Here is an 11,529-nt window from a genome sequence, read left to right on the forward strand (position 1 = left end):
ACCTAAATGCTATATGTTTTTTATGGTGTCACAGAAATCATCAAACTCCATAACTCGTCCATATGTCTTGTCCAACGAAAGACAAGCTACGATAAATCAAATAGGCGAAGTGAATGTTCCAAGCGTTCTGGCTAACCTCGTCCGTCTATGGACGGACAATACCTCATGGAATCTTAGGGCAAGCCGTCCAAGATGGTCCCGTCCATCTTTTACTAAAGATGGACGAGTTCACCATAGAACGACCCGTCCAACCTAGGTAACTTACATAGCGGTTATGGAAGTTACCCTCAATTCTCCGGACTCCTCGACATTGGGAACGGTTACTAAACAAATAACCGTTCCACGCATACTATATAAGGCTTCTTCGATGAAGGGTAAGGAGATTCAGACAATTTTACTTTGAGAAAATACTTCTTCCTTACAGAGAGTTCAAAAGTAACTAACTTCATCATCGGAGGACTTTTGGCCGGTCCCCTCTGATTCAGTGTTCTTTGTATTACAGGATATAAACCAAAGATCATCGCTCGAGTCTTGTTAACCCACTGATATTCAAGGAATCATCAGTTTTATTTTTATGACAAAATTCGAGAAAATTTTATAATTTGTTAGGACTAAAAAAAATACATTTTCAAATTTAAAATAAAATAAATGAAAAATTAACTAAATTTTAAGGACCAATCTTTTATTTTCACTACTATAGAAAAAATATATTATATTTTTCACTTTTTTTCCCTACAAATGATGCTCTATATGTTTTTTCATTCTTTCTAATTTTAATTTTCTATTAAATATGTTTGAGTAGAAAATAATTTTTAATTATCTTTGTCCAAAAAGTAGTCTAAATAGGGATTGGAGTTGAGTTTCCTTATAGATCAATAGGTTATGTTGTAGGTAGATACTTTGAAATATGGTAAGATTATTTGTACTTGTTGTTGATACCATATTGTATCTACCTCCAATTTTCATGCCAAACATCGAAAATTCCAAAAAAATCATTTACTCATTGGAGGATCATGGGAATGTTTAGATCATCATGATTTTAACCCAGATGGGTATCAGAGCACTCGAAGTGCAGTTTGAAGTCAAAATGCCCCTATTAATCGAGAGTTGATTGAAGGTCAAAATTGATCAAATCTCCAGCAAAAGGATATGTTCCATGTTTTTACATCAAACTTAGGGTTATCAAAGATTTTTATCAAGTTTGACCAATAGTTGACTTCTAGTGATCGAAAACCAACTTTTGATCCGACCGTCCAATTAGGGTAAAACCAAAGTCATTGCAAAGAATATTGAATTTCCTTTCAAATGACTGCTCAAAGGGTCGAAATTGGAGTTAAAACGGTTGAGATATCTTGAAAATCATACTAGGCATATCAACTCACTTCTTAAGGCCATAACTTTTGATCTGACCGTTCGATTTTCAAAGTGTCAAATGATCTGAAAACTAGACATCCATATCTTTTCAGTGCCACAAGAATCGGGTCAATTGGAGTCCAGGAAAGCTTTTAAATGAGCAACCGAAGTTGAAATTAGAAAAAAGATGGAAGAAAATAAAATTGCTAACGTTAATAGGAACACCTGGCACACACTTAGTGCAAGCTGGAAGGCAAAACGTCACAAAAATTAATATAAATACCCCCCAGCTCCCAAATTGCAAAAAAAAAAAAAAAAAAAAAAAAAAAAATTTGGGGTCCTAGAGCAATTCTCTCGCTCTTTTTACCTAAAATTTCTCTCAAACACACACACAAATTCTTGATTCTTTTTGTTGGAAAAACATAGTTTGTATCGCATACAAAACATATACAGCGAAAAATTAACGGATCTACTTCATTCATAATTGATAACATGTATTATATAAATTTCAAAATATAAGAACAAGAGGGTGTACTTTGGTGCGGTGAAATTCAAAATCAAAGATTAAAAGTACTTGGAAACACTTTTAATCTTCACTTTAATTCCACTTGTGCGAAAAAAGTGTGGTCTCTCAATCAGTTTATATGCATGTGTTTAAGGGAGAATTAGAAAGTGGCTTGCACTCACATACACACCATTTCATTCTCCTACAAAATTTTGTATGTTTCTCTCCTTGTAACTAATTATCTAATTGGGCTAACCTTTTGAGTCATTCCAATTGGGTTTTAATATGTGGCTTGGAGTGGGACCAAAAGAGAATAAATAAAATACTAGTTTCAATGGGTTTTGGGCTTTTTAGACAACTCTTGACAAGCTCAAAATTACTATTAATTATATTTAATACCATTATATAAATATAATTGCACTCTAAACCTTATTAATAAATTATATTCCAAGACTTTATTATACATTCAACCCTTTCATAAAATATTAGTAGTAATTCAAAGTCATGTATGTTGACTGCCATTTTGAAGATTACTACATCTTAATCCTTGAGTATCCGGTTTTAATTCTTTAAGTTATTCATTATATATTTATGAAATTCAATTTCATAAATATATACTTTAGTAACTCCTCACTAAAGTGGTTACGCTTAACACTCTGAATAACTAAACCCATTAAACTTATCTTAAGGGAATATTTTATATCTCCGTTAAGAGATTATGAATTTCATCTTAAGAATATATGTTCCTTCAACATTAAATGTGGCTGTCTAACATACTGAGGTTTTGATCGTAACATTAGATCTTACTCCTAATATATTAAAGCAACCTACACCTCATGATCAGTTTTGTTATTCTCTCAGGATTAAGAGTTGATGTAAATAGAAGTCGTGAAATTTACTATTGATTTGACAGTCAATAGTAGAATAATAAATCTTATAGTGGTCTAGTTCAATATGTCTTAACACTTAAAACATATCAACATATCAACTAGAAGTCTCCACTTCCATGATTAAGACAAATAATCTTAGTTGATATGTTATAGTCTTCACAGATGAAATGCCTAATTTCATTACTGACTACGAACTAAAATTCTGAGTTTAGAAAGAACTTGTGATTAATATCTTTTGTGACTAAATCACATAAATCACATACTATGCATCTCATGGACTATATGATAATGTCTAAATATTCATGTTACCATTATTTTAGATAATAATAAAATAACTTTATTAATTACAACATAATGTCATACATAGTGTCATACATAACATCATACAATAGGGTTTAAAGGGCACATATCCTAACACTCTCATCCTTCATACATTAAGAGGTAGTATTCTTGCTTCCATCTCCTCCTCCCTGGTCCATCTTCCTTGGTTTTCAGGTTTCAAGGGTGTAGATGTAGCTTTTAGGGTGCGTTTGAATTGACTTCAAACTGATTCCGGAAATGGTTTTCCGGAAAATTCGGTGTTTGGTTGTTACTTCAAATTCGGTCAAACTGAAAAGTATTTCCAGTTGATCGAAAATGAGAGCCAAAACAACGGAAAATCATTTCCGTTTTCATTTTCACTTCAAATGATTTCCGCCCTTGGAAAATAGAAGAGAGAGAGAGAGAGAGAAAGAGCAAGAAGATCACCGACGTCGGAGCAAGAAGATCACATCGGAGCAAGACGATCGCACTGCTCCGATCGTTCAAACCCACCCTCGTCGAACCCAGTCACCGATCATCGAGATCGTCTCACCATTTTCGGACCACGCGCAAAGAGAGAGACAGAGAGAGTAGAGAGATCGTCGCACCGCGAACCCACTCGCACCGACGAACCCCGACGAACCCACTCGCACCGATGAACCCCGACGAACCCACTCGCACCGACGAACCCACTCGCACCGATTCGTTCTCGTTCTCGTTTGAAATTTTTGTAATTTTGATTTTTTACTTTCTCTCTTTGATCTCTGATTTTGTTGTTGTTGTTGTGGTGGCGTGGGTGGTGGTGTTTTGGTGGTTTTACTGTTGTGTGGTGGTGGGTTTTGTGGGGGTGATGGTGGAAAATAGCATTTTCAGAGTGTTACCAAACACATGAAATTATTTTCTAGAAAAATTTTCATAACACAACCAAACACACGAAAATATTTTCCTTTCCAGAAAATAGCATTTCCGGAAAATAAATATTTTCCGAAAAATATTTTACATCTTCCCAAACACAGCCTTAGCTACAATCTACATCCATTTTATTTCTAGCACTTTATTTCAATTTCCTAGCATGTCTATTTCTTTCCTAGTCTCTCTAAATGTTTTATGCTTATTTTAAGAGGTAGTATTTCTTAAAATGTTTTACGCTTATTTTAAGCGTAAAACATTTTACACTTGTACACTAGTTTTACAGGTCAACTAAAAAATGCTTTTAGTTTGACCAATATTTTACAACAAAACAAACACTGACAAATGCTGAAAAATATTTTTCAAAAAATGTTCTATAGCGAAACAAATTGAACGTTAATGAACTTGAGTTTTAAGCAAATAACCATTCACGTGGATCATTTGATGAGACATTTTAAAATAAAATATCTCATGTGAAACTAGAGTTTAGTAAGCTCAAATTCCATCCAAAACTTAAAACTGAGAGAGGTGAGATAGATGTATTTTATGTTTGACTAGAGTTCCATGTGGGAAATTTTCATTTACAATGCCACATCAAAGGGTTCACATTAGTGCCCATTTACCTGGAACTCGATTTTAGTTAAAAGATGCTACATAACTAAATAACTTCAGATAAAGATTTTTCGGTAGTAATATATTTTTTTTACAAAAACTAAATATTTGGCCCAAAAAAAAGAAAAGAAAAAAAACCCAAGTCACATGACTAAACGGTGAGTAGCACGTGACACCGTGAAAGGAACCGAAACGGCAGCGCAATTTAGAACTCATGATTGCAATTTGCTAAAACAAGTGATCATCTCATCATAGAATAGAACGTTCGTTATCTCTACAAAATCTGAACCCGAAACGATAATTGCGGACACGCCCTTTTTTATCCCCCATTCTTCTATAAACGTTCCTTTATCTCCAAATTTCGCTCGTCTCTCTAAAACCGATTTCTCTGCTCCGATCTCCCCGAAATCCGATCTATTCCGATACGTTCTCTGTACCGGTTCAGTTTCTTCGCTTCTCCTGTTGACTTTTCTCTTCGTTCCGTCTCGACCTTCGGATCTGATGTCTCGGACAACAATCACGATATTTCGGCACTCAAGTATCGTACCGGAATTCGGAAATTTTCCGGGTAAGTTTTTTATTTTATTTTATTATTATTTATTTTTGGCATTGATTTTTTCAATTCATCAAGAAAACTAAATCGTTTAAATTAGTTGAGATGAATCGTAGTCAGGCTATTTTTTAAATTTTTTCTGAGTTAATTATGTGAATTATTCAGAACTTTTATTCTCTCTGTTCTGTTAACTGTTGTGTTGAACTACTTATATTTCACTCCTGTTGGGATGCTGAGAAAATGAAAGAACCCAAAACTTTTTATTTTTTATATAAGATAGAAATTCTATTTTAGTTTAATCTAAATGTATACGTGTGTGACCTTCTGGAGACTTAAACTCTAGTCCTCACATAGCCTTCAAGTACTTATATGACCATTGCAGGGTGACATAATTCTAATTGTTAACCGTCGATAATAAAGTAGTGTCAATAGTGGGACATTAATAATCAAATAGTTATGAAATTTGTTGTGACACTGACACGGGTACCGGCAAGGGTATAACACAGTGACACTAGTAATTTTTGTAAAAAATTTATGACATGACACAGTGTCAGTGTACCGGCAAGCGTATAACACAGCGACACTAGTAATTTTTGTAAAAAATTTATGACATGACACGGCGGGTATGGCACTTATACGACATGGGTATGGCACGGCACCTCAATTGAATTGTCTGTGCATCCTAGGTTGTTCACTCTACTCAAAATTATATTTTGGATTTCTTGTTACTCAAGACTGTAAAGTCTGGGGACTCTGCCAAGTTTACTTAGCACAGCATTTGGTCTGCCTTGTATATTTTCTCTGACAAGAAAAAAAAATCCAGATTGTTTTTCTTACTTTTTTTTTTTAACATTTGGTCTTCTTGTTTGGTTAATATTTTTGTTTTTTCTGGTTTTGAGTATTGATATATCTTATTGTAATTGAGATGAGCTAAATTTAGCTTTGTTATGTTTGTTTTTTTGAATTCTTATATACTTAGAGTATAAGAAGAAAACATATGGATTTTCAACGTATGGCATCCACTTTGTGATGATTGCTTTTTATCGTTAGGCCAAAACACCAACTGTTTTTGGTGTAGGTGGGATTCGAACTCCAAATTTCTTATTCAATAACAAAAGATTTTACTAGTTGAGCTAACTGAAACTCACATAGATTTCATAGTGTCATAATTATGGTGGGCCTATTACTAATTAAGTTGATTGTTAGAAATGGTAAAAAAAAAGTTAAAAGGAATTTTAAATTTTGGGATCTTTGGGACATTTTAAAGAAAAAAAAAAAAGAATTATCATTTATTTCAGAACAAGAAAGCAAACATAATATACCTTTGCTATACATTGATTTCGTACACCTTTTTTTTTTTTTTGTAATTTGCACACTATTTGGAACAAAATGATATGAATTGCATGATCTAAAGTAATTACATTCTATGTTGTGTTTGCTTTCTTCAAATTCAAATGGTGAAAGTACGTTTGGTTATTGTTGGTCATAATCTCACATCTCCAACTCAGTTTTTCCATTTGAATTAGATGGTACTAAGAACTGTAAAGAACACATCTATGATTTTAACATATTTTACATATGATCTAAAGCATTTTCTGTTCTGTTGAACGACCAGAACGAATTTGTTAGAAATGCATTGACGATTATTTTAGGCCATTGTAATCCCAGTTGAATTCATATTGTAAATGGTGGAAGGCTTATGAATGCATCCAAGAGTCAGACCTTGTTTAAAGCACAAGTCCCCTGGGAGCTAACATATAATCTCAAGTTTATGCTAAGGCATGATTTTGCAGTCAAAGTGTAGCCCTCCAATGGAATTGTGGTTCACTGCCTGGCTTAGATTAGCTGTCCATATGCATTTACTTTTAACTTCGTAATTATATTTATAGTGACAAAATCTTTCAAATTTTTGGACTCAGTATCCTCTATGGTCCCCTCTCATTAATGTAATTTATGAATTTCATTCCTCACAACTTTTGCAAATTTATCGGCTGTAGTCTTTGCTGAGTCCTTAAGATTGATTTACTTTTAGGGGTTCTTCTGTTCTCTTCTCATTGATTATGCTTTCCATGTTGCGTTTTTGTGACTCGAAAATAGAGTATTAACAGCTGATATTGGAAACTTGAGAGTCTTTTGACGCCTTCTCAGCTATGCAACACAAGGATAATCAAGTAAGCGCTAATATTTGTTCACATTTCTCTTATCAAAAAAATATATATATATTTGTTCACATTTCTTTTCTGGCTTTTGATTTGTCCATTCTAGATTTTTAGGACTTGAAATTTAAGTGTTTGTCATATACAAATTTCAATTAATGTATTCCTGTAGTTATCTCTGTGCTATGTTAACTGCTGACTTTGCATATCTGACTAGGGTTTAACACCCCCCCGAGCTTCTGATCCTGGTTGGGCCCATGGAATTATGGTAAATGGTGGTCGCCAAAAGATAAAGTGCAAATACTGTCACAAAATTATGCTTGGTGGTGGAATTTCTAGACTGAAGCAACATTTAGCTGGGGAAAGAGGGAATGTATCTCCATGTGAGGAAGTACCTGAAGATGTTAAAGTACAGATGCAACAACATTTAGGTTTTAAAGTTTTGGAAAGATTAAAGAGGCAGAAAGGATCGAAAAATAGCAAGGATTCCATGTCATTTATTCAGGGTAGAGAAGAAGGAGATGATGGCGATGTAGTGCGGCTTCAGGACATAGTTTCCACTCGAGGCACTGGAAGGAAAAGGGGAAAAGACGTTGTGGAAAGAATTTTCAATCGCTCTAAGAGACAGAAGAAGCAACATTTTTCGACTGTTGCACCTATTGTTGCTCAACCGATACACCAGAGTTTTGCTTCCCAGGAGAGCATGGATGCAGCTGATATGGCTGTTGCGAGATTTTTGTATGATGCAGGCATACAATTTACTGCTGCAAATTCACAGTATTTTCAAGAGATGGCTGATGCAATTGCTGCTGTAGGCCCTGGTTATAAGATGCCTTCCTATCATTCTTTGAGGGGTAAATTGCTGAAAAGGAGTGTTCAGGAAGTGAGTGAATATGGTGAAGAAGTGAGAAAGTCTTGGGAGGTGACTGGGTGTTCAGTAATGGTTGATAAGTGGATGGACAGAAACAGTCATACAGTAATAAACTTCTTTGTTTATTGTCCAAAGGGTACTGTGTTCCTAAAATCTGTTGCTGTGTCAGACATCACTTCTCCTGAGGCACTTCTAAATTTTTTTGATGGTGTTGTTCAAGATGTTGGGCAAAAGAATATTATCAATTTTCTAACAGATAAGTCACCCAGTTTTAAAGCTGCAGGAAAACTTTTAATGGAAAAATACAAAACCTTTTTCTGTACTACCTCTGGAGCACATTGTATTGACATAATGCTTGAGGAAATTGGAAAAATGGATGTAATGAAAGAGGTCTTGGCAAAGGCTAAACAGGTAACCCAGTTTGTATATAACAATGCTTGGGTCCTCAATTTAATGAGGAAGAAAACAGGTGGAAGAGATATTATCCAACTTGCAACCACCAGGTTTGCTTCTATCTTTCTGACACTGCAAAGCATCGTCTCTTTGAAGGGCCATCTTCACCAGATGTTTACTGGAGCTACTTGGATGCAGTCAACTTTATCTAAGCAAAGGGCAGGACTTGAGGTGGCAGAGATTATTGTGGAGCCACTTTTCTGGTCAATGTGTGAGCAAGCGTCAAAGGTGACAAAGCCTTTACTTTCTGTTTTACAGCTTACGGAATGTGGAGAGAAGCCATCTATTGGATACATATATGATGCGATAGAAAAAGCAAAGAAAAGCATCATTGTTGCTTTTAACAACAAGGAATCTGAGTACTTGCCGTATTTAGAGGTTATCGATCGTGTTTGGCAGGAGGAATTTCATAGCCCACTTCATGCAGCTGCATACTACTTGAACCCCTCCATATTTTATAACCCCAGTTTCTCCTCTAACAAAGTCATCCAAAAAGGCTTACTTGATTGCATTGAAACCTTAGAGCCTGATTTAACAGCTCAGGTTATGATTACAAGCAACATAAATTTCTATGAGGAAGCTGTAGGGGATTTTGGTCGACCTGTGGCATTACGTGGTCGAGATTCATTGGCTCCAGGTGATCTTATCAGTTGTTTTTTCCAAGTTTCCAGTCGTTTATGGCATATAATTAAATAATAATGAGAAAGTATTGTTTTGCAGCTACTTGGTGGTCACTGTATGCAGCGGATTACCCAGATTTACAGCGGTTAGCTGTCAGAATATTAAGTCAAACTTGTAGTATCACCCGATGTGAGAGAAGTTGGAACATGTTTGAACGTATCCATTTGAAGAAAAGGAACCGGTTGGAGCATCAGAGGTTGAATGACCTCATATTTGTTCATTTCAACTTGCACCTTCAAGAGAGGTAAACAAAAAATGGCCATCTTTTTGCTAGTATATTGTTTCATTGGTCCTTTCTGTTTCATATTTTACATTCATGTCATGAACTTTATGTGACAACAAGTCATTAGTTAATTTTTGACATTTGATTATTATAATCAGATTCAGTCATTGATCAAGTCTTCTTTTCACTGATAACTTACCCAAACAATTCTTACAAGAACCACTTGATTTTGTCATATGCATTGTGGCATCTTCTACCTTCCTTTTACTTAAAATTTGCTTCTGGTGAGGTGTTTCAGACTCATGAATTATTTGGACTCCTATTCTCATGATGGAAAAAATGACAAATGCAGCCACAAAACTTAAGCTGGCATTATCAAGGTACATCAGATAATCAATTTGGTTTTATGCCAGGGAGGTCTACCATGTAAATGAGAGAAAAATGTGCGGAAAAAGGTGGAGAAAATGAGATCATCATCCTTAGTTTGATCTTTTAATATTTTAATTGTGACTCAAATTTTTACAAAATCAACCTGCCTCTTTCTGTAAGGTCTGTGACTTGCAAGAAAGGATATGGTTCTCCACCTCCTACAAATTCATAGAGAGAGAAAGAGAGAGAGGGAGAGAGAGAGAGAGACAGAGAGATGGAAAGCAAGGGGGAAATCAAAGAAAGTGAGAAAGGGGCCACAAGGGTTCACAGCGTCAGTTCTCAATATTTACAAGTTTATCATTACTGAGGGACGTGTTCTCCATGTTTTCAAGCGGTTTCAAGAAGAATTTCCTGAAACAGTTGAAAACACCTTTTTGGTGTTTCCAAAAAATTGTTTTTCAGGGTAAATTTTTTAGTTCATAGTTTTTAGAAAATAGAGGAAAGATAAAACCCTGGCAAACATGTTTACTGTAGATTTTTATTTTATTTTATGAAACAGCAATCTTTTGAGCACCATTCTAATCAGGCCCACAGTTGGGCAACTCCTACTTCCTTCTTACACTTACTACCATTTACTTAAGGTTATCTTAAAACAATCCTTTCAAGCTTATTTGACAAAAGCAACAAAGAGAGGAGATAAAAGGGCTATGGTTTTGCAAGAAGTCTGAGACCATGCTAAAGCAACTCTCCAAACTCATACAAGAAGCAACAGCAACCCAAGAAGCAACTGCTAGCCATGCTATTATAAAAAGGAAATGGGGCTAATGAATGTCCTTTTTTGGCTCCCAAGAATGGCCATTATTTTCATTCTCCCTCTCTCTTCATTAACACCCTTTCCCTCTTCCAATCAATAAAGTTGATTGAAAGAGGGAATATAGGATAAGAAATTAAGATAGACAATTCTTTTGTTCCCTATATGAAGTGTATATTTTATTTTGTAACCTGATATAGCACTTTCCATTATTTTCTGAACATGTTATGCTGCAACTGCTTATAACCTTGTTCATCAGCTTCTTCTTTTTTGTGTGTGCTAACAGGCAAACAGAAGCAAGAAAAGCTAGGATAAGAAGAGGTATGCTTGACCCTATATGTATGGAAGCTATGGATGCCAACATGGGTGATTGGGTGGAGGATCCAGGAGTATTGGAGGGTGAGGACCTTAGTTGGATGGATGTAACAGTCCCTAGCGAGCCTACTTTTCTGCTTCACAAAGTAAAAGATCTTGATGATTGTAATGACAGTACAGATGACAGAGGCAGTGATGACTCTAGAGGTATGGATGAAAATGATGATTTGTAGCACCCATATATTGTTCCAATATACCAACTGGACGTGGTTGTTGATAATTTATAGTAGATTCAAATTGCTTGGTATCTTTTGGTGGTTGGTGGTTGTACTTTCTTTGCTATTATTCATTAGTATGCTCTACTGATATGGTTGTCTTGTAATGTTTATAATTGAAATTGTAAAGCTAAATTTTGCAAGTTTGTGTTTTGACATGGGATAGCTTGCTATTGGAGGGATAGCTGCCATTTCTATATGGCTATATCCTTTTATCCATGAAGCCTCAATTTTCTTTCAACACAACGCACCC

The 11,529-nt window shown here is 35.2% G+C and overlaps 1 protein-coding gene across 1 annotated transcript; it reads left to right on the plus strand.

Annotated features, from left to right (window-relative positions):
• Positions 1-4,805: 4,805 nt before the first annotated feature.
• Positions 4,806-11,308, plus strand: LOC115986933. The gene is made up of 5 exons (XM_031110360.1): positions 4,806-5,137; positions 7,220-7,293; positions 7,496-9,239; positions 9,323-9,527; positions 10,973-11,308. The coding sequence occupies exons 2-5, from the start codon at positions 7,273-7,275 to the stop codon at positions 11,232-11,234; spliced, it is 2,232 nt and encodes a 743-aa protein (XP_030966220.1). The 5' UTR covers positions 4,806-5,137; positions 7,220-7,272; the 3' UTR covers positions 11,235-11,308.
• The last annotated feature ends 221 nt before the right edge of the window (positions 11,309-11,529 follow it).

This window comes from Quercus lobata, chromosome 4 (assembly GCF_001633185.2).
Source record: "Quercus lobata isolate SW786 chromosome 4, ValleyOak3.0 Primary Assembly, whole genome shotgun sequence".
Taxonomy (NCBI): Eukaryota; Viridiplantae; Streptophyta; class Magnoliopsida; order Fagales; family Fagaceae; genus Quercus; species Quercus lobata.

Coding starts and splice junctions, on each gene's coding strand:
- LOC115986933 (XM_031110360.1), top strand. CDS start 7,273: ATGCAACACAAGGATAATCAA. Junction 7,294..7,495: donor TGCAACACAAGGATAATCAA/GTAAGCGCTAAT, acceptor ATATCTGACTAG/GGTTTAACACCCCCCCGAGC. Junction 9,240..9,322: donor TCGAGATTCATTGGCTCCAG/GTGATCTTATCA, acceptor ATTGTTTTGCAG/CTACTTGGTGGTCACTGTAT.